The 27,545-nt window shown below is 39.3% G+C and overlaps 1 protein-coding gene across 1 annotated transcript in view; it reads right to left on the bottom strand.

Annotated features, from left to right (window-relative positions):
* Window positions 1-5,327: 5,327 nt before the first annotated feature.
* LOC124232622 (cullin-4B-like) overlaps window positions 5,328-27,545 on the bottom strand; it is a gene marked incomplete at its 3' end in the record, with an annotated part of 41,076 nt that continues 18,858 nt past the window's right edge. The window contains 7 exon segments of the mRNA XM_046649572.1: window positions 5,328-5,387; window positions 5,390-5,434; window positions 6,147-6,251; window positions 7,078-7,270; window positions 14,411-14,529; window positions 26,358-26,425; window positions 26,971-27,053. Coding sequence (XP_046505528.1) covers window positions 5,328-5,387; window positions 5,390-5,434; window positions 6,147-6,251; window positions 7,078-7,270; window positions 14,411-14,529; window positions 26,358-26,425; window positions 26,971-27,053 — 673 coding nt within the window.

The following is a 27,545-nucleotide window of genomic DNA, read 5'->3' as shown; positions in this document are numbered from 1 at the left end:
ATCAAGCCATGCTGTGGCTGCATGCAACACAGAAAACAGAGGAAGGTTAGCAATAATGTTAGCTCAGGGACAATCTTCCCTAAGCAAAAGAGGAAGACTAGTGGGGTCTGCCCAGAAGTACAGCATTAAGTTTGCATGTTCTTCTTCAGCAGCCCAGGGTTCACCAGTTTGGATCCCAGGTGTGGACCTACGCATCACTTGTTAAGCCACCCTGTGGCAGGCAACCCACATATAAGGTAGAGAAAGGTGGGCACAGATGTTAGCTCAGGGCCAGTCTTCCTCAGCAAAATGAGGAGGATTGGCAGCAGAACTTACCTCAGGGCCAATCTTCCTCAACAAAAGAAAGGGCCAAGGATCTGAAGAAATGTTTTCATAAAAAAAGACATACGGAAGGACAACAGGTAGATGAACAGATACTCAACATCACTAATCATCAGGGAAATGCAAATCAAAGCCATCATGAGAAATCACCTCACACCTGTCAGAACCCCTACTGTCAAAGAGACAAGAAGTAAGTCTTGGTCAGGACGTAGAGAAAGAGGAAGCCTTGCGCTCTGTTGGTAGAAAAGTAAACTGGGGCAGCCACTATGGAAAACAGTACGGAGATTCCTCAAAAACTTAAAGTTAGAACTACCATTTGATCCAGCAATTCCACTACTGGGTATTATCCAAACAAATCAAAAACACTAACTGAAAATATACATGCACCCTCGTGTTCCCTTCAGCTTTATTTACAGTCGCCAAAATATGGAAAGAAGGGTCCTTTGTCGAATGAAGGGTTGTATAAAGAAAATATGGTGTATAAACACACACACAGGAATATTACTCAGCCATAAAAAAAGAATGGTATCTTGCAATATGCACTAATACAGATACCCTGAAGGCCTTATTCTAAGTGAAATAATTCAGACAGAGAAAGACAAATACTGAAGGATGTTACTTATATGTGGAATCTAAAAAAGAAAAAATCTCATAGATATAGAGAACAGATTGGTGGTTGTCATGGGTGGGGATCACGGCATGGGCAAAATGAGCGGAGTTACTTAAAAGGTACAAACTTCCAGTTACAAAATAAATAAGTCATGGGAATCTCATGCACAGCATGGGAACTACAGTTAATAACAGTGAAATGCATTATTTGAAAGTTTCTAAGAGAGTAAATCATTAAAGTGCCCATCACTGGAAAAAAAAGAATTCTGCAAGTCTGTGAAGTGAAGAATGTTAAATACACTCACTGTGGTGATCATTTCATAATGTGTACACATATCAAATCATTACACATGCACCTGAAACTAATATAATGGCGTATGCAATTATACTTTAATAAAAAATTACTCAGACAACTCAAGAACAAAGTGACAAACCAATTCAGAGATAAGTAAAAACCTGAGTAGACAGTTCTCCAAAGAACATATCAACACAAAGAAAAAGCCTAATAATGTGGAAAGATGCTCAACATCATTAGTCATTAGGGAAAAGCAAAGCAAACAAGTACTGAATAAAAAGGAAATACTAAAAACAGATTATAACACGCATTGGCAGGGATGTGCTTAAATTGAAACCCTTACACATTACTGGTGGGAATTTAAAATGTTGTCACAGTGATGGAAAAGTTTAGTGGCTGCTCAGAGAGCTAAATTTGACCCAGTAACCTACTCCTAAGTATATGCATAAAAGAATTAAAAACAGACATGCAAACAAATACCATACTCGAACGTTCATAGCAGAACTATCCTAAACAGCCTTGAAAAGAACCCAAAGGTATACCCAGGGAATAATGGAAAAACAAAATGTGACATACCCCTATTTGGAATAGCACGTAGGCATAAATAGGAATGAAGTACTGATGTATGTTACAGCATGGTTAACACTGAAAATATTATGCTAAGTGAAAGAACTCAGACACAATAGGCCACATACTGTATGATTCTATTTATGTAACATACCCACAGCAGATAAGTCCAGAAAGATAAGAAGTAGAGCCGGGGCTGCCAGAGCCTGTGGGAGGGGAGGGAATTCTTAAAGGATAAAGGTTTTCCTTTTAGGTGGTGAAGATGTCTTGGAACTAGACTGAGGTGGCAATTCCACAACACTGTCAATGTACTAAATGCCACTGAACTGTACACTTTAAAAGGGGCTTAATTTAATGTTCTGTAAATCTTATCTCAAATAGAAGATAATAATATGCTTCTCTGGAATTTCTTCTATGTAAAACTTGTTTAACAGAAAGTTCTTGGAACTGCACATATTCGTTTTGATGGATAGAGTCCTATACTAGCGTAAAATGCTCTTAACTGTAAAACAAAAACATACATATATCTTACTAATTGAAGATGAGTTTCTCAATCCCAAGAAGAATGCTGTATGTATACTGTTTTGGGGATAAAGGGTACCTATGAGAATTTTATTTTCAACTAAAGGATATATATTCATAACAGATATTCTCTTTAAAAGAAGTCATTTCCCCAGAACATCCTCAAAACTTGAAAAATTCAAGATTTCTACAATTCCCTATTGCACTGTCTCCTGATGATACCTGCCTAGCCTACTGGTTTTATTTTTATAACAGTTGTAAAATACTTAGTGTGAATCAGACACCACTTAATGTAGGGAATTTAACCTCCCAAAAACCACATGAATAAGGACACAGCGACTCTAGGCGGTAAGTTCCCTCCTCCTCTCTCCTCCAAGAACTGAGGCAACTTCCTGATCTCTCCCTTATGCTGACAATTTTCTTAAGAGAGATTTCAATGTTGATTACCACCATTTCCTCCTCACCTCTCAAAAGCACTTCAGGAGGGCTCCCCACCCACAAATTCACTGAAAAGGCATGGTTAACCGTGCTATTGAATCGACAGGTTGTGATATATAACTGGATATAACTAGCCACTTTCTTAAAGTTCACTCTTGTGTCCCCTCTCACCCTACTCTCTGACTACTCCCAGTCTCTACTCCCAGGCTGGATCCTCATATATCTGGCCAACAATTATGGGAAGTGTCTAAGGCTAAGTTCTAGCCTTCTTGTGCTCCCATCTGATTTGTTTATTTCAGGTAATTCTTATTCAGACCCATGGTTTTCAATCACAACTAGAAGTAGATGACTTGCAAATTTCTATTTCCCTGTCCACCACTTCAGATACCTAGATTCAACTACCAATTTCTACCTCCACCTGCATATCTCAAAGCTATGTCAAAGCAAAAACATCCAAAGATTAACTTGGATCTTCCCTTTCAAGCAAGCTTTGGTGATCCATATCGGTGGAAAACAGCTTCCAAGGCAGCCCCCAGTGATCCGCTTCTGGTGTTCATACTTTTATGGAATCTCCTCCCCTTGAGTGTGACCTGGACCTACTTATGTGTTTTCTGTCACACAAAACACAGCAAATGTGATGGGATGGTACTTCTAAGACTGGATTACAAAGGACTGGGACTTTCGTTTTTCCCTCCCTCTCTTATCCTCTCGCTTGCTTACGCTGATTAAGCAAAGCAGTCATATAGTGAGATTTCCCTGGGGAGAGACCCACAAGGCCAATAGCTGAGAGCAATCTATGGAAAACAGCCATCCATCGAGGAACTGAGGCTTTTCATACATAGGAACTGAGGCCTGCAAACAACCAAGTGAGCAATTTTGGAAGCAAATACTCCGCCAGTTACATCCTGAGATGACTGTAGCCCCCACCAGCATCTGAGTGCAGCCCTGTCAGAGTCCCTCACCAGGAAATCCAGTCATTCCATCCTTAGATTTCTGACTCACAGAAATGGTGAGTTAATAAAGGTTGGCTGCTTTAAATGTGTCACATAGCATAACTAAAACACTATCTATATAATGCAAGCTGACAGGCATGTGTCACAATTCTTGTGCTTCACTACCCACATTCACAATTTCAGTAAGTGTGACAGATCTTACCTTATAAACATCTGAATCACTGCCACTTTCCTGAACAAAAGAAGCCTCTTTTTCTTTCTTTTTTTTTTTAAAAGAAGATTAGCCCTGAGCTAACTGCTGCTTATCCTCCTCTTTTTGCTGAGGAAGACTGGCCCTGAGCTAACATCCATGTCCATCTTCCTCTACTTTATATGTTTATAAACATATGTCCATCTTCATCTACTTTATACGCCTACCACAGCATGGCGTGCCAACCTGTGCCATGTTGGCATCTGGCATCCGAACCAGTGAACCTGGGCTGCTGAAGCAGAATGTGCGCACTTCACTGCTGTAGCACCGGGGCAGCCCAAAAGAAGCCTCTTAACAGCACTATTTCTATTAAGATCTAGGCAGTCTCTCTGCATCCAAACCGTTATTCATTCTATAGACAAAGTGATCTGAGAACACAAATGAGCCCTTCTAGTCTTGTTTAGAACTCTTTAAAGAATCGATGGCTCTTAGGCTATAAAACAGTATCACAGACAACGTCTCCAAGGACAACCAAATCTGATTTCTAATTACTTATTTTATTTTTTGGTGTGGAAGATTCACCCTGAGCTAACATCTGTTGCCAATCTTCCTTCTTTTGCTGGAGAAAATTAGCCTGAGCTAACATCTGTGCCCATCTTCCTCTATTTTGTATGTGGGACCCCTGACACTGCATGGCTGACGGATGGAGTAGGTCCGCACCTGGGGTTCGAACCCGCAAACCTGACCACTGAAGCAGAGCATCTGGAACTTTAACCACTCGGCCACGGGTCCAGCCTTCCCTATTCACTTCTTGATTCACCTTTTACCACTGCCCCTGTATGTTCCTCCCCTCAGATGACACTGACTTTTCCGCTTTTCAAACTGCCAAATTCCTTCTTGCATGGAATATACTTTTGCCATCATCATCAGAATTTCTAAATATGTTCATATCTCTTTTTGATAAGCTTCCTTTCAGAAATCTTCCTTGATTTCCCAACTAGGTTAAACTGCTTTTTTTTTATAAGCCTTCACGTTCCTCCTGCATAGAACTTGCCACAGGGGCAATTTTATATTTTTGGCATGATTACTATATTGTCACCTATAATAGAGAATTTACTGATATCTGGCGATGATCTTTATACTCTAAATGTATAAAGACAAAATACTGTAAATTTATAAATACGACACTTAAAATAACTTGCCTGTGGGAACCATGATACAGATCAATGAGTTCTAAGAGAAGTGCACATATTTTTGTATTATCATAATAAACTAGTATGTCTCAAAGACATTAAGTAAAATGATATCTAAAATTAGCTGAGGAGCAAATGAGAGGGAAACACTGGAATGAAATCATTGCTTTCCACCGAGATTCAGGAAGTACAGAAACTACGAAATGACTGAAATAAATAATACACAGGTGAACACACACCTTGTTTAAGTCTGGACAGCACTGACTTTTCTGCATCAACTGAAGCACTCTTACCAAGAGACGTTTCGCTAAACCATTTTTGTAGAAGCCTTCAAAAACATCTTTCCCTGGAATATTTAAGAGAAAAACGCCTTAATATCAGACTTGGAAAAATGCAAACGTTACTATCATATGCCAATTAAATGAGATATTTACATCCAATAGTATTTGCAAATAAGGTGAACAGCAGCACCATTTACAATAGCAAAAGGGGGAAAAAAACAAAATGTCTATCGACAGACAATGGATATACAAAATGTGGTGGATCTATACAGTGAAATACTGCTCAGTCCTCAAAGGAAATGAAGCTCTGATACATGTTGTGACATGGATAAAACTTGAAAACACTTTGATAAGGGAAACAAGCCAAACACACGGGGTAAGATGTCATCTGACGGCCTTTAGATAAACTATCCAGAACAGGTAAATCCACAGGGAGAGAAATCAGCTTATGGGCTCCCAAAGCTGAAGGCAAGAAGGGAACAGGGAATGACTGTCTAATGTGTATGTGATTTGTGTTTGGGATGACGGAAAAGATCTGGAAGTTGATAAAGGCGATGATGGCGCAAAAATGTATACATACTGAATGCCACTGAATTGTAAAGTTTAAAATGTAAAGTTTAAAAGGTAAAACTTTTACATTATCGGCATTTTACCACAATAAAAAACTACTGGAATTCAATCCATATTGGGATGTGCACAAAAGTCCCTTAGATTTCTTCCACATACTTTATGATTTGCTCAAAGTTTTAAAGACAGGTATTAAAGCAAATTACTCACCACAAATGAATCTAAGTAAAATTATTATGGTATCTAACAGCTCTTCAAGTTCTTCATCTGTAGATTCTTTATTACCTTCACGAAGTTTTGCATCCAGATACTTTGCTAAAATGTGAAAAACACTTGCTAAGTAATGCTATAATGTTCTATACATACCATGAGCAAAAATCACGTCCCTCAACAAACACTTTCCCCCAGAATTGGGTACACTCACTTTCATAAAACAGAAAATGAATAAATGCGTTTATGGACAGATGAATGAAAGGATAAATAAAAGACAAAATGTCTCTTTTAAGTGTTTTTAAGATTTCCATAACCTCAATGCCCAGATGTTCCAAAAGAATCATTTCCTCATTACCATGTCCCTAATCTACTTAAAGAGAAGCTGAAAATAAATTATATAAAATTGGGGATTTATTACATAAATTGCAAAACCTTAAGAATCTATTAAATGTATATATTGGTTACATTCATTTTAAAGAACACAAGAATACCAATTTGGTAGATGTTTTGCTTGAATTTTCTAAAAGCCTATCAATAAAAGAAGAACTTTAAACCTAAAATCACTAAGTTTTGCAGTAGTAAGAAAAGTTTTCACTTATTTAAAAAAAATAAGAACAAGAAAAGAAGCAGGTCTATCCACAGCTTGATGAGTCTTGTCTACTCGCTCAAGCCTGTTAAAGAAATTACTAACTTCACAATAAGCTAAAGGCACCAAAGGTTCCAAAGTCCTGTGTTCCCCCTATTACACAAAGGAATGGTGTCTTGTGAAAACTGAATTTGAGAGAAATAATTCCTTGCAATCACAGATAATCAACCTTGCAATATTATGACACGTTAGGAGATCGAATCTCACTCGTCACGTAATTTAAAAAAGAATCAGAAACAATTTTTTTTTAAAGTATGTATTCCATAAAGTGAGAAAGTATACCTAGAAGCTCAGCTGCCTTGTTAGGTCTTTTGTTAATAAATGTTTCAAAAGCTCCTTTCATAGCAACCATAAACTTCTCATTCTTCATAAAAGAGGTTTCAATGATAAAATCAATCTTATTTTCAAAGTCCAGAAGTTCTTGGACCATTGTCTGATCCTCCACAGGATTAATAACTATGTTGTTACCACCTTCCTTAAAAGTAAAATTATCTAAGGTTATTAGTATGTACTAGGTAAAATCACCATAAATGTAAACAGAGAATTTAACTTCATTTACAAGAAAATCCCAGAAGAGCAATTACCTCTTCAGGAAGCCTCAGGAAAAAAATGAAAAGAAAAGAAAAACAAACAATGTATTGCTGCATGAAGACAACGCACTCTGGGAGTGAAGCCAACAGACATAAATGTAAACCAATTGATTATCTGAGTAGAGAATTATTTACAAACAAACAACTGAGACACTAATGGTAGCTGGTGAAAAATTAGGGATAATTATATAAGGAAACCTGCAAATAGAAAAATGAGTTAATTGTTTATACAAGAAAAAATTCAGAAGGAAAAGCGAATTATGTGAGGCGGCAATGAATATTGTTTACACATTCTTAATAAAATGAATCATACTATTTCATTCAAGCATTGAGATGAGAACAATATGACCAAAAAAGCCTAGAGCATCAGAAATTGAATCTATGATGCCTAAACATTAAATCAAATAAGGAGCATAAGCATGCTACATTCACGGAGACAGATAGCAGAAGAAAGTATCTGAGAATGTGGAAACTGGAGAGGCTCACCAAAAATGGCAAGTATGGAACCCTAAAACTCCATTCTGTTGCACTAAAGCAATGATTAAGCTGTCAAAAGCAGTCAGTATCGTCTACGGCCATACCACACTGAACACACCTGATCACATCGGATCTCGGAAGCTAAGCAGGGTTGGGCAGGGTTAGTAGGGGCCAGCCCAGTGGCATAGCAGTTACGTGTGCAAGTGTGCACGTTCCACTTTGGCAGCCCGGGGGTTCTCTGGTTTGGATCCTGGGTGCGGACATGGCACTGCTTGGCAAGCCATGCTGTAGTATGCGTCCAACATATAAAGTAGAGGAAGATGGGCAAAGTTGTGAGCTCAGGGCTAGTCTTCCTCAACAAATGGAGGAGGATTGGCAGCAGATGTTAGTTCAGGGCTAATCTTCCCCAAAAACAAAAACCAGTCAGTATCAAAGTTTTGCAATTCTAGAATCTAATCAGAAACTTAGAAAAGCCAGAGAAATGTTTAATGAAGAAAGAAGCTGTGAAATTAAGATAAGAGAGCATCCTGACATTTTAACTTACTTGACTACCATCTCCCCAACAGTTCACAGGCTCTTAAAAGCAGTAAGAGAGAAAGAACATCACATACGATGGTTCTTCACTATCATTAAAAGTCGTTAGAAACTATGAAAGTCAATGGCAATGGGTTACATAACATATTTAAAGTCCTGGAGGAAAAAACTGTCCTCACAAATTCTATATCCAGCAAAACCATTCTTCAAGACTGAAGGAAAATTAAGAAGTTACCAGATGAAAAAATGCTGAGAGTTCCCCGCTGGTAGACCTGCCCTAGAAGGAATACTAAAGGGAGTCCTTAGGGTTGAAATGAAAGGACAATGGACAATAATTTGAAGCTATATGGGGAAAAATGAAAAAAAATACTAGTATTTAACTAGGTATTTACATAGGTAAACATAAAGGCTGGTTTATTTTATTTGCAGTTAAGTCCAACTTACCATGGACGATCTAAAAGACAATAAACACAAATCTGCATTAATGGACACCTATGTATGTGCCAAAAAAAAAAAAAAAACATAAAAGAGGAATGAAACTGTATAGGAGCAAAGCTTTTCTATACTACTGAACCTAAGCTGCCAGAAATTCAAACCATATTTTTATAAATACATCATTTGCAATCCCCAAGTTAATCACTAAGAAAACATACAGAAAATGAAATGAGAGGGGAGTAAACTGAGGAGTAAACTAGAAAATACTAATCCCAAAAGAAGGCAGTAATAGTGGAACTGAGGAACATTAAACATATTAATACATAAAAACAAAAAGTAAAACAGCACACTCCTTACTTGTCAATCATTATTTTAAGTGTACTTAAAAGATAGAGACTGGCAGAATAAATTTAAAATCCATGATCCACTCATTTGGTCTCACTTTTGATCCACTGACACAAAGTCAAAGCAAAAGGAGAGAAAGAGACAGTTCAAACAAATAGGAACCAAAACAGAGCTGCAATAGTTAAGCTACCATCACACAAACCAGCATTCATCAGAAGAGAAAAAGAAAAATATTATATCTGGAAAAGGGTCATTTCATCACGAGGATTTAACAAGTATAGACACACACACCTAACAACTCAGCCTTAAATTACATGAGGCCAAAAATTAAGAAAAACGAGTTGAGAAACTGTTCTACAATAATAGGTGGATCCTTCAATAGCCAACATTAAATAATGAATATAACCAATAAAGATAGATTAGCAAGGAGTGAACCTAAACAACCCTACGAACCAGATCTAAGAGGCGTATATAAACACTCCATTCAATGACATCAGGACACGTTTTTCTCAATGCACATGGAACATTCCAAGGATAGGCTATATTTAGGCCACAAAACTAACCACAATACATTTTTAAAGACTGAAATCATACAAAGTATATTATCTGAGCAAAATGGAATGAAACTACAAGTGACTTTCACAAGAAAACCTGGAAAACCACAAATATGTAGAAATTAAACAACAGAGTCAATGGATCAAAAAAAATCACATGGAGAACTCGGAAATACTTAGAAAGGAAAAGGAAAACACTCAATACCAAAACTTACAAAATGATGCAAAACCAGGCTCAGAGGGAAATTTATACCTTTACACGCCAACATGGAAACGAAGATCTCGAATAAAAACACCTCACCCTTAAAACTCAAAGAACTAGAAAAGGAGAGCAAACCAAACTGAAAGCTAGCATAGAAGGGAACTATAAAGACTGGAGTGGAAATACAAAATACAGAGAACAGAAAAATCAATAGAATCAATGAAACCAAATGTGTCCTAGCACAAAGATCAACAAAACTGACAAATGAGAGTGACATCAAGCAAGCTTGTGGAATAGGTGGTCCCGTGCTCTAGGCCCCTGGCACAAAAATACAGATTAGCAAATATGCAAAAACAAGAACACTTTTGTGAAAACTCCAGAACCCTTGGGGTGCAGCTGACACACCCTCAGCGCAGAAAAACCGAGAAAAGTGCACTAGAAGGGTGGGAGGAGGAATTTCACACCAACTGCATCACCTCTTCCCCAGGCTGGCACAGCGCCACACTGAGAGGGGCTCCCTGGGCCTATACTTTCTCTAGTGGGGAAAAGAGGGCCAGACTCACAGATCTAGCTTTCCCAGAGTCCCGAGGTGCCCTCAGGAGGGCAACTTCTCTGTTGCCTCACAGGGAGCACTGGGGGAGTCCACAGGGCTAGACTACTGCTGGTATGCTGGGCACAAAGAAGGAGGTGGGGCTCCAAGAGACCAACAGGCGGGTCATGGCAGTGATGCCACAACTCTGCTGTCAAGCCTGCACAGCCAGAGACCCAGCTGGCAGCCCCACTCACCCCAGAGACAGCCAGTGGCTCCCCCTGACCAGAGAGCACATCAACAGCTCTGCCCAGCTGAGGTCCCCAACCAGTGGTCTGGCCTACCCGGGGAGCCCCAGCATGCACCCCGCCTGGGAAGAAGGCCAGGCCAGCAGCCCCACCCAACCACAGAACACAGTCTGCAGAGCCCCACCCAACCAGGAAGCCTGTGCACCTAGCACAACACTTGGCCCCGCCCAATCACAAAGCTCAGCAGCACCCCCAGCTTGACTACCTGATTTGGAAGCCTGGCAGCGATTCTGCTTGACCAGGCATAGACAGTGGCCTCTGCCCAGACAGGGACCCCAGCCAAGTGCAGGGCACAGCTGCAGGGGCACCACCCAGTCAGATAACACAGACTGGAGCCCATCCCAACAAGAGACAACTGCAGAGCAGCCTGCAGCCACACCAAAACCACACAACACAGCCAGTGGCTTTTCCAGGCAAAGGAGCCCATGCTATTGGAGACCACTCAGCAGCCCTGCAAGAACACAGAGCCAGGGGGCCTGCCCTGCTGCAAGTCTAGCCCGGAGACCCACCTGACCTGAGACTATGGGCAGTGACCCTACCCAACTAGAGACTGCAGCTGCAAGCCCTGCATGCCCATGGACGCTACAAGCTATCCTGTCCAGAAGCCCAGCCTGGGCTGACCGGTAGTGATCTTTCCCCACTAAAGCACACTCATAAACTCTGGAAGAAGTGACCACTTCCTCTAATACGCAGGCACCATGCCAGGATAAAAGGATCACAAGGAACCAGGGACACATGGCCGCATCCCAGAAATGACTGTGACGCTCCAGTAACGACTGTAAAGCTGGGGAGAATTATGAACTGACAGAGAAAGAATTCAGAATCATCTTCTTAAAGTGTTCGGTGAACAGGAAGAAAATAAACCATAATAGGAAGAACTACGGGAACAAAATGAGACGATCAAGGCAGATACAGGAACCATGCAAAGACCCAAATCGAGTTCCGAGAGCGGAAGAAGACAATAACTGACATGAAAAATTCTTTGGAGACGTTCAATAACAGACTCAATCACACTTAAAGAAGAATCAGTGGAAAACAAGTCATTTGAAATTGAGTCGGAAGAGTAAACAGAAAAAAAAGCATGTCTGTGTTCTGCAAACTACGTTACAAAAGTATAGTAAACACAACAGTATTGGTACTGGCATATAAAAACATATGCCAGACAAATGGAGCTGAATCAAGAGCCCAGAACTAAACCCACCCATACAGGGTCAACAGACGTTTCACAGGGCAGCCAGAAATACTGCATGGGGAGAGGACAGTCTTTTCAATAAGCAGTGTCATGAAAAACTGACATATACATCAAAAGAATTAAATGGCACCAAGATCTTAGACAGCACGCACAAAAATTAACTCCAAATAGATTATATGTAAGACCTGAACACATAAAAAACCCAGAATAAAACCCTCATGGACATTGGCCTTAGCAATTATTTTTTTGGATATGACACCTAAGTCAAAGGCATTAAACCAAAAGTAAGCAAAGGGGACCACCAAACTAAAAAGCTTCAGCTGAGCAAAAGTAACATCCAACAAAATGAAAAGACAAGCTACCTGATGGGAGAAAATATCTGCAGGTCCTATATCAGATAAGGGTTTGAATATAATATTCAAATACTCAACAGCAAGAAAGAAATAACTCAATCAAAACACAGGTAAATTACCTGAAGAGAGATTTTTCCAGAGACATACACATGGCCAACAGGCACAGGAAAAATACGTCCAATATCATCATCAGGGAAATGCAAATCAAAACACAGTGAGATATCACCGCACACCTGCTGGAATGTCTAACATCAAGAACACAACACACCAACACACAAATGCTGGAGGGGCTATGGAGCATACGGAATGCTTGTGCACCTTCGGTGGAAATGAAACTTGGTAGAGCCAGCATAGAAAACAGTAGGGAAGTTACACAAAAATTAAAAATTGAACCACCACATGATCCAGCAATCTCTGCATTGAGTATCTATCCAAAGGACATGACATCACCATGTCAAGGAGAGATGCAAGCCCACGTCACTGCAATATTATTCATGATAGCCAAGACAGAGAAACAACCTAAGTGTCCACCGAGGGTGGATAAAGAAAATGAGCCATAGAGAGAGACAATGGGATATTATTCAGCCTTTACAAAAGAACAAAACCCTGCCATTTGCAACAACATGGATGAATCTGGAGGGTGTGACGCTATGTCAAAGAAGCCAGACACATAAAGAGACCCCTTTACCATACCACTTATACGTGGAATCTATAACTGCTGAACTCATAGAAATGGAGAATAGAAACAGTGGATTCTGGGGGCTGAGGTTGGGGGACATGGGGAGGTGTCCGTCAAGACAATGAGCAACTATACATCAGTAAATTAGAAAACCTAAATGATAGGTCCCTTTTCCAGAAGCACATCATATACCAAACTGAAAAAAGAAATAAAAAAATCTGAATAGACCTACAACAAACAAACGGATTGAATCAGTTACGAACAACTTGCCAGCAAAGAAAAGCACAGAACCATATGGCTTTACTAGCAAAATCTACCAAAACTTTAAAGAAGAATTAACACAAGTGGCTCTGAAACTTTTCAACAAGGAGAATAAAAGGGACAAGAGACAGAGTGATGAGGGCAATACAATATGATGCAGCTCTGTGCAAAACAGTTTTGGGATTGCTCAATTGCCCACATGACACAGTGGAATCACTTCTTAGACTATGACACAAAACTGTGGTACAGACAGACAACGGAATATTATTCAGCCACTGAGAAGAAGGAAAGACTGCCACAATACTGATGAAAGAGAATGCTCAGCAAAGGAATCCAGAAACAGTAGGCCACATGCTGCATGACTCCATATATAGGAAATACCCACAACAGACAAATCAACATAGAGAGAAACAGATTAGTAGTTGCCAGGGGCTCCAGGGAGAAGATAAAGGGAGTTGCTGCCCAACGGGAACTGGCTTTCTTTTAGGGTTGATGGATACCTTCTGGAACTAAACAGTGATGACAGTGTACAACCCAGTACCTGTTAAGCAGTCACTCCTTTCATCTGCTCCTCCCATCCGCTGGCATCTACTAATCTACTTTCTGTCTGTCTCTCTGGCCTGAATGCCACTGAACTGCACATTTTAAAATGGTCAAAACATTAAGTCTTACGTGAACTTATCACTTGGAAATTAATTAACTGGTTAACTCTTTACCGAAAAACACTGAGCTGAGAGCTGGTGAGAACTCCCTGTCTCCTTCCTCAGGATGAAAGCCTCTCCTCCTCTCTGCTTCTCTGAAATGCTTTGTCTTTTTCAGTGCATATCAAGGACACCTCCTGTTTTGTTAATCAAATAATAAGAAACGTGGGTGGGTCAACAAAATACAATGTTGCACACACAAATAGGGTCCCCAGCCTTCCCCTGCACAATGCAAGCGTTACCTAGGCGGAAAAATGCTTGTAGACAGGGGGAAAAGGAAGCGAAAACAAATTTGGAACAAAGACACTTCAAGAATTTCAAATTAATAAACATTTCTTAAACAAGACAACAGAAGGTTCTAAATAGAAAATTTACAATAATTATTAGCAGGGGAAAACAAGCCATAAGTAACCTAAGCTAATTTTATTAAAGACAGACCTTCTCTAAATTATTGCCTTTACATAATTAGTCCAATATTGGAGAAGAACATGCACTCCACATCCTACCCTACTAAACAGTTGGTAGAGGAGATACAAATCCTCAATTCTGTTGTCATCAAGAAGAGCACTTAAGCCTGAATGTTAGAAACATGAAACCAAAATTAGCAACACAGATATCCACCCCAAGATAGTCATTACATGATTCATTAATTTCAGATTATTACACTATGAAATTTACTCAGGAGCAAAACCAGAAAAGTCCTAGTTTACAAACGAGATCAGCATCAGTAAGTTTTCATGAAGGAAAAATTACACTAAAAGTAAGCAAAAGGTAACTTATGCCTCAGGACTGTTTTTCCATTCATGTAACTGCTGTCTTTGTACACCACTGCATGTTTAAATCACAGATTGCTTCAAAAACATACACTAAGTTAAATAATAATAAATTAAACACGTTTGTAATACAGCTGTTGGTGTGCAGGAAAAACCGTCTGGAATTAGAAACATTAAATGCCTGATTAACTATCAGAATTTATTTTTATGAGTCAAAAATGAGAAAGTTAGATAAGCCCAAAACGATGCTACACAATATGTCTGAATCTATGCCTGAATCTCATCACTTGATAAACATAAGAACATCAGAAGGCAAAGGGATATACAGTAATACACTTGCTTTTAAAAAGCCATGTATTTAGCATCAGATTACATGGGAGAAACGCTCTCCTCTAACTCTCATTTTAAAAGACGAAGTACTTCTTATGTCTACAAGTGACCATAGCAGACAATAAAATTTTTAATTCCTACTTTGCAAATATCCAACCTAAAGCAGAATACTTAAAGACACTTAAGGAAGAAAATAAATCACAAACCATAAAAACTTTCAACTAAAATATCTGTTCTATATGTTTTTAACATCTATTTATATTTAAGTATGTGTACTTGTGCTTTCAAGAACAAAACTACTCACAGGATCAAGCTCTTATGCCTGTTTGCAGATGATTATGAGGAAACAGAATTATTTTCAATCCAACTAACTCCTCCGTGATTTAAATAAAAATATTATAGAAAATAATAATCTATCCATACTCTTTAAAAATGGTGAGACCTTATGATTAGTTTCTATAAACAGAAAAGGCAACAACAAATTAAGAAAAAAAAAAAAACAGGGGACAAAGTCTTTATAATACGTCATTCAGGTATCTACAGTATATAAAAACAGGAGCTACAAAGGGGCCGACATGGTGATTAAATAGTGGTAAAGTCCATGCACTCTTCTTCAGCTGCCCGGATTCATGGGGTCACATCCTGGGCATCTAGGCAGTGCTCATCAAGCCATGCTGTGGTGGCATCCCGCATACAAAATAGAGGAAGACTGGCACAGATGTTAGCTCAGCAACAATATTGCAATAAAGCAGAAAGAGGAAGATTAGCAACAGATGTTAGATCAGGGACAATCTTCCTCACCAAAAAACAAAAATGAAATAGAAAGAGCTTTGTTAAAGTTCTAACCTCCTACCATTTTCTCCTCTGTTTCAATTTCGTTAAAGCCAGCTGTATGCATTTTCTGCTGCTGTTGTAACAGGGCACCACACAGCTCCTTGCTTAGAATAGTCCATCTTCGTTATTGTACAGCTCTGGAGATCAGAAGTCCTAATATCAAGGTGTCAGTAGAGCTGCATTCCTCTGGAGGCTCTAGGAACCAGTGCACTTCCTTGCCTCTTTCAGCTTCCAGACGCCATCTGTGTGCTATGCATTCATGTGGTCCGTCTTTCACACTTAAGGCCAGCAGCCTGCCTCCTCTAACCTCAATCCCTTTCTTCAACTTGTGCTTCCATTAGCACATCTCCTCCTCTGACTTTGACCTTGCTTTCTCCGTCTTATTATAAGAAGCCTGGTGACTATGATGAGCCCATCCAGATAATCTTCTGAACATTCACTTAATCACATCTGCAAAATCCCTGTGCCATACAAGAAAACCTCTTCAAAGGTTTCACATGTCATGGTTTGCACATCACTCGGGGCCATTATTCTGTCTAGTACGGGAAGTCTGCTGACCCCCAAGAACTCACGTTATCCTACATGCAAAATCATTCATTCCATCCCAATCTCCCCAGTAGTCTCAATCCATTACAGCTGTCAACTACAAATGTGAAATCTCATCACAACAGTTGCAAATCTCATTCAGCATCACGGTGGACTAAGTTGTTCACTTAGTCTCTCCCCACTAAGATACAATTGAAGGGACAATAATTAACCAACAGAGGATTCCCTGCAAGGCACAACTGGATGTCCAAGAGATTCATGCAGCCATACATCGGAAGCTGGGGGGACTGGATCCCCGGAAGGCAGAGGAAAGAGGTGAGCAGATCCCACTTCCTCTCTGGCACTAGCGATCTTGGTCATGGGTCTTCACACTGCACTGGCTGTGTGACTGTAAGAGGAGGCAGAGGACAGCCAGATAGGTGTGTGAATGCTACTGCTGTTGGAGTTGCAGCCCCAAAATGCATGGGAACACTCTCCACTGAGTGGCATGGCTTAGCCCCTGCAAGGGAGCCCCCCCAGGCACAGTGGTTCAGGCAAATAATCTGTAAATGTGGAACTGTCCACACAAGCAAAGGACAGTACCCCTCCGTTTGTGCCTAGCCTACTCCTATTCTGGTCCCTGGCAAAGGGAGCAGTCCTGCACCAGAGCACATGCTTGTACATGTGTGACCTGCCATTCGGCTGTGGCCAGCAGGCAAACACAGATGAGCCCTACTGGTAAAACTTTCAGTAGATGTGGCGGGTTCAGAAAATACACGTCTTGCCCTGCTGCAGAAGTGCCATGTGGAACCTCAGACCCGACAATAATACAAATGCCCCAGCAAGGGATCAGTCCCTCAAACACCACAAAAAACTATAGTAACACTTCAGAGCAGAAGGAAAATGACAACTCTCCAGAAACCACTCCAGGGGTCACAGAAATTTACAATCTGAACGGCAGAGAATTCAAAGTAGTTGTCAAAAAGAAACTAAATGAGTTACAAGTAAACTGAGAAAGACAGTTCAATCAGCTCTGGAATAAAATTAATTAGCATAAGGAATATGTCACCAAAGAGATGGAAGCTCCAAAAAAAGAAACAAACAGAAATTCTGGAGATGAAGAACATAATGAATGAGATAAAAAAATGATCTAGAATCCTTCAATCATAAACCTGACATTATGGAGTGAAGAATTAGTGATTGAGAGGATAAAAATGGAGAAATGTTTCAGGTGGAGGAGAGAGCATTAACATTTTTTAAAAGACTGAAGAAATTCTTCAAGAAATATCTGACTCTATAAGGAAATGCAACATAAGTGTTATAGGAATTCTACAGGGAGAAGTGGCGGGGGGGGGGGGGGGGGGGAGGGAGAAGAGAGCTTGATCAAAGAAGTAATAGCTGAGAAAACCCAAAACCTGAACAAAATATGGAACTTACCAGCACATGAAGTCAACAGAACTCCTAATTATATCAATGCAAAAAGACCTTCTCCAAGGCATATTATATGGTAAAACAGGCAAAAGTTAATGGCAAAGAAAAAATATTAAGGACAGCAAGGCAAAAGAAAATAACTTACAAAGGAACCCCTATCAGGTTTTCAACAGCTTTCTCAACAGAAACCTTACAAGCTAGAAGAGAATGGAATGATATATTCAAAATACTGAAAGACCAAAACTTTCAGCCAAGACTAGCCTATCCAGTGAAACCATCCTTTAGATACAATGCAGAAATAAAAGCTTCTCAGATAAGCAAACATGAGGGAGTTCATTGCCATTAGACCTCCCTCTCACACCTAAAACAAAAAGGCAAAGTTTCACGAAACTTTGAGCAAGGAGATAAATAGTCAGACAAAGTCAGGAAGCGGCAGCTCTCTATCAGAACAGGTTAGCAAACACTTAATTATAACATAAAAGTCAAAGAGAAGGACAGCATCAAACCTAACTATAAACACTTCAATTCATCACAAACTCACAACACAAAACTGAATAATCTGTGACAACAATAACTCAGAAAGGGAAGAGGTAACAGATGGAACCTGCTTAGGCTCATGGAAATGGGAAGCTATCAGAAAATGGACCATGTCATTGATGACATCATTTATACACACCTCCTGAAAACCACTAAACAAAACAGCAGAGCAGAGAAAAACTGATAAAGGGAAAATCATCACAGAAAACCACCAAACTGAAATGGCCCTCAGAAACAGAAGGGAAGAGAAACAAAGGAAATACAGAACAACTGGAAAACAAGAAATAAAATGGCAGTATTAAGTCCTTATAAGTCAATAACCACTCTAAATGAAAAGGGCTAGCATTCCCAAAACGCAGTACACGGAGTAGTTGGACGCATTAAGAAACAACAACCAACAATGTGTGCCTCCAGGAAACACATCTCAGCTCTGTAGGCAAATACAGCCTACAAGTGAAGGGATGGAAGGTGATACTACAAGAAAACGACAAGCAAAAGACAGCAGATGTGCTAGATTTATAGCATAAAAAGCAGATTTCAAGATAAAACAGACAATGAGAGACAAAGGGGGCAATAAATAAAGACAAAAGGGATATTCAACCAAGAGAAAAAAAACACTTATGAATATATAAGCAACTAACATAGGAACACCAAATTTTATAAAGCAACTATAAACAGGTATAATGGGAGAAATTAACAGAAACACAATGACAGCAGGGCACCTCAACTGCTCACTATGGACAGAATGGACAGACCATCCACACAGTAAGTCAACAACGAAACAGTGCATTTAAATAAAGCACTAGATCCATAGGACTCAACAGATATACATATAGAACATTCCATCCAAACACAGCAGAATACAATTTTTCTCAAGTGCACACTGAACATTCTCAAAGATACACTATATTTTGAGAAACAAGGCAAGCCTCAAATAAATTTAAGAAGACCTAAAGCATAGCAAACAACTTTTCTGACTCCAACATTATGAAACTAGAAAGCACATACAATAATGAAACAGCTGAGAAAGACACAGACACGTGGATACTAAACAACATGCTTCTAAACAATCCTTGGATCAATGATAAAATCAAAGGAGAAATTAAAAAACAACTGGAGACAAATGAAAATGAACCACATATCAGCTCTTGTGAGATGCATCAAAAGCAGTTCCAAGAGGGAAATTCACAGCAATACAGGCCCAACTCCACAAACAAGAAAAACTTCAAATAAGTAATCTTCCACAATACCCAATGGAAGTAGAAAATGAAGAACAAAGAAAGCCCAGTCAGCAGAAGGAGGGAAATAATAAAAATTAGAGCAGAAGTCAAAGAAATAGATACTAAAATAACAGTAGTACGCAGCGATGAAACTGAGTGCTGGTTCTTTGAGAAAATAAAGAAAATTCAGAAACCCTTAGCCAGACTCACCAAGAAAAAGAGAGACGGCTCAAATAGATAAAATGAAAACTGAAAGAGGAGAAATTACAATGGACACCACAGGAGTGTAAGAGAACACTATGAAAAACTATATGGCAACAATTTGGATAACCTAGAAGAACGGGACAAATTCTTGGACTCAAAACACCTCCAAAATCTAAATCAAGAAGAAATAGAGAATCTGTTTCGCAATCTATTTCACAAGGACACAGACTGAAACTAATCAAGAACCTCCCAAAAAAACAAAAGTTCAAGACAACATGCCTTCTCTGGACATTTCTAACAAACATTCGAAGAAGATTTAATACCCATCCTTCTCAAAATATTTCAAAAAATTGAAGAAGACAGAACACTTCCAAACTCACTCTATGAGACCAACTTACCCTGGTACCAAAACCAGGCAAGGACAACACAAAGAACCAAAATTACAGGCCAATATCACTAACGAACATAGATGCAAAAATCCTTAACAAAATGTTTTCAAGTCAAATACAGTAACACATTAAAGGAATCACACACCATGATCAAGTTGGATTCATGCTAAAGATGCAGGGATGGATCAACATCCAGAATCAATCAATGTGATACAACGCATTAACAAAACAAAGAATAAAAATCACATGATCATCCCAATAGACGCAGAGAAAGCATTTTATAAGATCTAAAGTACGCTTCTGATGAAAACGTCCAATAAAGTGGGTATAGAAGGAAAGTACCTCAAGATAATTAAGCTCAGATATAACAAACCCTCATCCAGTATCATACTTAACAGTGAAAAACTAAAAGCCATCCCTCTGAGAACAGGAACAAGACAAAGGTGCCCAGTCTCACCACCACTACTCGACTTAGTACTGGAGGTTTGGGCCAGATCAATTAGGCTAGAAAAATAAATGAAAAATATCCACTTTGCAAAGGAAGAGGGAAAACTCTCACTGTGTGTGGACAACAGGATTCTACATATAGGAAACCCTAAAGAATCCATCAGAAAACTATTAGGAAGGATCAACAGGCAAAGCAAAGTTGCAGGGTACAAAACCACCTTAGAAAAATCAGTTGCATTTCTATACACTAATAAAAATTAGCAGAAAGGAAGTTCAAGAGTACAATCTCATTTACAATCACAATAAAACAATAAACTTTCTAGGAATAAATTCTACCAAGGAAATGGAAGCACTACATACTGAAAACGGTAAGACATTCTTGAAAGACATCGCTGATGACATAAAGAAATGGAAAGATATTCCATGCTCGTGGATTGGAAGAATAAACATGGTTAAAATGTCTGTATTAGCAAAAGCAATCTAGAGATTCAATGCAATCCCAATCAGAATCCCAATGACATTCCTCAGGGAAACTGAACAAAGAATCTCAATATTTATAGGGAACAACAAAAGATCCCAAATAGCCAAAGCAATCCTGAGAAAAAGAACAAAGCTGGCGGTGTCACACTCCCTGAATTCAAAACATACTACAAAGTTACAGGAACCAAAACAGCATGGTACAGGCACAGAGACAGACACAGATCAATAGAACAGAATCGAGATCTCAAAATAAACCCACACATCTATGGAGAGGTACTTTTCAACAAGGGAGCCAAGAACATATGATGGAGAAAGGAAAGTCTTTCCAATAAATGGTGTTGGGACAACTGGACAGCCATGATCAAAAGAATGAAAGTCGACCATTATCTTGCACTATACACAAAAATAGACTGAAAATGGGTTAAAGACTTGAATGTAAGACCTGGAACATTACACTTCTAGAAGAAAACATAGGCAGTATCCTCTTGACATCAATCTCAGCAGCTTCTTTTCAAGTCCCATGTCTGACCAGGCAAGGGAAACAAGAGAAAAATTAACAAATGTGACTCCATCAGACTAAAAAAGTACCGAAAGGCAAAGGAAACCATGAACAAAAGGAAAACACACCCCACCAAGTGGGAGAACGTATTTGAAAATCATATATCCAACAAGGAGTTAATTCCCAAAGTATATAGGGAACTCATACAACTGAACAACACAAGAACAAACAACCCTAAAAAAAAGAGAGGGTAGGGCGAGCTGGCCCAGTGATGTAGTGGTTAAGTTTGCATGCTCTCTTTGGCAGCCTGGGTTTCACAGTTTTAGATCCCAGGCAGGATCCACACACTGCTCATCAAGTCATGATGCAGCAGTGTGCCATGTACAAAACAGAGGAAGACTCCCACAGATGTTAGCTCAGCAACAATCTTTGTCAAGCAAAAAAAGAGGAAGACTGGCAAATGATGTTCACTCAGGGCCAATCTTCCTCAGCAACAAAAAAGAGAGAGAGAGAGAGAATGTGCAGAGGATACGAAGAGACATTTTCCCGAGGAAATATACAGATGGCCAACAGGTACATGAAAAGATATTCAACATCAGTAATTATTAGGGAAATGCACATCCAAGCTACAATGAGATATATATCACCTTATACCTATCAGAATGGCTATAATCATCAAGACAAAAAACAACAAATGTAGTAAAGGATGCAGAAAAAAGGGAATGCTCATACACTGCTGGTGGGAATGCAAACTGGTGTAGCCACCATGGAAGACAGTATGGAGAGTTCTCAAAAAATTCAAACTAGAAATACCATACAACCCAGCTATCCTGCTACTGGGCATTTATCCAAAGAACACGAAAACAACAATACACCCCTATATCCACTGCAGCATTATTCACAACAGCCAAACATGGCAGCAACCCCATTGCCCATCGAAGGATGAATGGATAAAAAAGATGTGGTATATACATACAATGGAATGCTGCTCAGCTATAAAACCGACAAAATTTTCCTATTTGCAACAACATGGGACGACCTTGAGGATATGATGTTATGTGAAATAACCCAGTCAGAGATAGACAAACAGCACATAATTTCACTCATATGTGGAAGATAAATACATGAATAAAGAGGGTAGTGGTGACCAGAGGGGAAGGGGGTTGGGTGTGGGTGAAAGGAGTAAAGGGGTTGTAATGCATGATGATGGGTAAAAATCAGACTGTTACTGGTGAACATAATGCTGTTCACACAGGGACTGGTAAATAATAATGTACACCTGAAATTACACGATGTTATAAACCATTATGACCTCAATAAATACTTGGGAACACAGTTCCAAATCTCATAACCAAATCACCTAATGACTTAGGGAAATTAGGACTCATCATGGGACAAAATTCTTCGTGTCTGTGGACCTTGTAAACTAGAAAAGTTATCTGTCCAAACAACTTTTGCCAGGTCTATTTCCTGGAACTCTATGTACCATAGTGAACATATAAATTCAAGAAACTAGGAAGATAATACAAGGCTTTAGAATTTTTCATCATTCCTCACTCAGATCTAAAAATCTATTTTCGTTCACCTCTCACCTCCCACTGACTGTACTGCTGACAAAGTTACACCTTTTAATCAATCCACAGTATCAAGGTGGCATTTTAAAATGCTTTGCGGTAAGTACAAAATTTTTGTGTTTTAAATTTAAATTTACTTTTAAAAGTATGATGAAAAAACATGAAACAAGTGACATATTGGACTGTGGATTTTTACTGACTTTTCCAAGCATCAAACTAGCAGCAATGGTCACTTGAAAACTATCAGTCATTGAAGACTCATCTGCTGTTCTAAACTGCAGAGTGGTGGTGACTGCACCACCTTGTGAATATAGTGATGCCAATCAATCATACAGACGTAAAGGACGGATTATGGTACGTGAATTGCACCTGAAGGTTTTTTAAAAAGCAAGCAGGACCCAACGTGGCACCAAAACCTTTCCTGAATTTAGAAATAGGTCCTTGAGTGGAACAGGAGTCCAACAGTTCTACGTTCGAGGCCTCAATTTGCTTTAACAAATCTCTTCCTTTAATTGCCATCATGAAGAATGTCAGTGTTCATTCTTTTTACCAAGGAAATATGGCAGGGGGATTAAGCCCAGAAGACATGTAGATGATAAAGGATGCAGATAACCACCTAGAAGGTCGTTAGTCCGGACACAGGGATCCACTGAGTTGACCTGTTATCTGGGATCTTATTAAAGAAGAATTTTTCTTCCCACAGATAAGCAAGATCTCAGAAATGCAGCTCATGTATGCTTATGTGCCTATGCTCTGGTGAAAACACACTAAAACACTTCCTGATTCGCACTAACTGAGAATCTTCTTTCTGTAATTCAGCTCCAAAGGTTGCCACAATTTTGGTATTAAAATGTTTTCTAGTTGCCTCCCATACTGTAGGTGAAGCCTTGAGTTGATGTGTGTATTTTAATTGCTTCTGTTGGAACAGTCTAACAGTTTATTTGTTTCAAGAGCCTAACAAAAAATGCTCAAGCTGGACAGCTGGTTTTCAAAGACAAGCACATCTTACACCTATAGACACCATCTCTCAGATGGTCCCATGAAGACTGAAAACGTCCATAAGCCAAAACGGGGCTTACAGGACATTAATCTTTTCTAGTACCAGGGTTAGAAACACAATTATTTTACTGTGATCTAACTGTAACCTTTTATTGTGCAGTAAGGGAATAATCTTCCTGAAGAAAGTTTGGCCCTTGTACAGCTCCTGGGAGATTACCTGTAAGCCCTCAGAATATCATGCGGGATAAGATTTTGTGCACTTGGAGACCATGTTCCATGCCTGGTAGTTTACACTAACAGTGTGACTTGTGGTGGGGACTTTGGGTCAGGAAATATCAGCTTGGTCTCTGGAGGGCCTGGACACTAACACCGCTCCAACGGGTGGTCATCCGTGTGTATGCAACCCAACCCATACCAAAGCCCTGGACAGCAAGACATGAGTGAGCTTCCCTGGTGGACACTACAGTATGTGCAGGTTGTCACTCATCACTGCTGGGAGAGTTAAGCTCTGTCCATACAACTCTAACGGGGGAAGACAACTGGAAGCTCATGCCTCCTCCTCCTGGACTCTGTCCATGGTGCTCTTCCCTTTGCTGGTTTTAGTCTACAGTTTTCATCATAGTAAGTCACAACCCTGAGTGTAACAACTTTTCTGCTTCTCTGAGTCCTCTTAGCACATCACTCCACCTGAGGGTGGTCTTGGGAATTACCCAAACTGCAATCGTGTTTCAGGAAATATCAGTAAGGTGACAGAAAATTGGAAAATCAACACTTTCTTCTGACTCCGTTTCACTTTGGTTTCAAAGATTTGAAATCTCCTTTTGATGACAGATAGCAAGGAATGTCCTTCTAACACTGGAAAAACTCAGTATTTGTGATCTCCTTACTCTACTTTATATTCCTCTTGTCACAAAAGTAGTGATACCTTAGTTTATGTGTTTACATGACAAGTCACTTGAAGTGATAAACAAGGCAGGAAAGACAATAACAAAAACATACTGTAGACAGGAGTAAAACTTGCCCAATGAAAAAACCAGCCTAACTAGTGATGATACTCCTACCTCTTCCCCATAAGGCTAGGGATCCACCTCTCACAAAGATTACTACAACCTTCTCCAATGATCTAAAAATGATCTTTTTCTCTTCAACCTGGTTTGCTCAAAAAGATTTCAATCATTTCTAATCTATAATCCAACTGTTCTAGAGGCCAACAAGAATGACCATGCCTACTCTCTCCAGTTTAAAACAAATATTCATCACTCTCCAAAACCTTTTCTGTATCTTTCAGCAACAATAGCCCTTACCTTTTTCTCTACCTATGCCTAAATCTTTTGTTGGTAGGAGGTCACCAGCCCCAGACTCTCCTTTCAATGATTGGTTTCTCTTCAACTTTAGCTTTTGTTCACATTCCAGTCCCTAAATAAGGCTTTCTAAAGGAGCCCTCAGCATGTAACAAACCCATTTGCTGTTTGCCATAAAGAAAACAAGCTCGATAGATATTTGTGGAACAAATGTTGTTCTTATATGAAGAAAATGGAAAATACCTGACGAAAAGTACCACCAGTGCTCAAGAACCTGGAGCTATAGTTTAAATTTTAAACACTAGAAAAACAGAATAATAGTGTCCCTTTTTTTGTGGTTTACTCGGTTAGAAAGATGGGTCCTGAGCTAACATCTCTTGCCAATCTTCTCTTTTTGCTTGTGGAAGATTGTCATCAAGCTACCATCTGCGCCAATCTTCCTCTACTTTGCAGGTGGGATGCCGGAAGAGCATGGCTTGATCAGCGGTGCGTAGGTCTGCACCCAAGATCCGAACCCAAAAAGCCCAGGTCACCGTGCAAAGCACAAAAACTTAACCACTATACCACTGGGCCAGCTCTGATACTGTCTATTTTTGACATCCGGCCAAAAATGTTTTTAAAACCTTCATATTCCTAATTGGAGGGCTGCATACAAACTTCACTTTGTATTCGTAACTTTGAGAAACTATGAATGGTGGAATATTCTTACATGACACAAACTGTTTTTGCAAATAAGACAAAAGTTAAATGTCATTTTATATCATGCTTTAAAGGGAGACCTACCACACAGAATACACAATTTTAATACTAGATTTTCCCTGATAATTCTATTTTGTTCAACACATCTGTTCTTGTTTACCTTCCTGAATAACTGCTGATAAACGTACACCTAGAAGCTGCTTTTCTATAATCGCAATTAGTAGATTCCTGTTTAAAAAGAAAAGGTTTCCATTACCAAAAATTCATCATAGTAGAGAGTTAAAACTGCTTGTTAAAAATGCTAATTATTAATGCATATACTATGGTCATCAAGCCCGATTTCTTGTTTTACATTGAAATTCACGTATTTTATCACAAAATCGCTTTTCTGGTCTTCAGGATCATCAAAGTTTGTTGCGTGAACTTCTGATTTCAATCACATGTTATAATGATCATTTCTTAACTGGGGGAAATTTGATAGTAACAGACATCTCGCTTCATAGGAAAAATATTCTTTCACTTTTAATTGACAATAGATCAAGAACTGGTTTTCTAAACTTAATTTCCTACGTTGCCTTGTCAAAAAAACTGAAAAATATACTTGGGAAGAAATCTATATTTACTACAAATTTCTTTGATGAAAATGAAGAAAAGAGAGGAAAGTAGAATGCAAAAGAGGGAAAGACATTTACAGGCTCACCCTATCATATGAACAAGCCTGATCTACTTAAATAATAAAGAAGTCAAAACATAAATAAATATTTAATTCTTATTGCAGGTTCAGGCACAGATAGCTTCTAACCCTGTCTACTTCTTCCACCAGAAGTTTCTTGATGTGGTAGAGACACCCAGGAATCTGAAAAGGAAACCTTTTTTTCCTGAGGAAGATTCACACTGAGCTAACATCCACTGCCAATCTTCCTGTTTATCTTGCTCTTTTTATTCCTTGAGGAGTATTAGCCCTGAGCTAACATCTCTGCCAATCTTCCTCTAACTTTTCTTTGATTTGTGGGACACCACCACAGCATGGCCGGTGAGTGGAGTATGTCGGCACCCAGCATCTGAATCCACAAACCTGTGCTGCCAAAGTGGAGCGCGTGGAACTTTAACCTCTCAGCCACAGGGCTAAGCCCTGAAAAGAGATTTTAACCTTCCAATTTCCTACGAATCAGAGGACTTGAAGTATAAAAGTTACAAACAAAACAAGCAAGGAAAAAATAACTCTTGCTCTCTTAAACTAGTTTAGTTTAGTATTCTTGAGAGACACGCCTAGATGGTCGGTTACTTTCTGTTTGGTCAGACTGCCAAGAATTATAAAACTGAGCAAAAATGTAATTGAAAATTCTGT

The sequence above is a fragment of the Equus quagga genome, unplaced genomic scaffold (assembly GCF_021613505.1).
Source record: "Equus quagga isolate Etosha38 unplaced genomic scaffold, UCLA_HA_Equagga_1.0 HiC_scaffold_86_RagTag, whole genome shotgun sequence".
Taxonomy (NCBI): Eukaryota; Metazoa; Chordata; class Mammalia; order Perissodactyla; family Equidae; genus Equus; species Equus quagga.
Note: the sequence above shows the minus strand (reverse complement) of the source record. Positions and strands in the feature narration are given on the sequence as shown.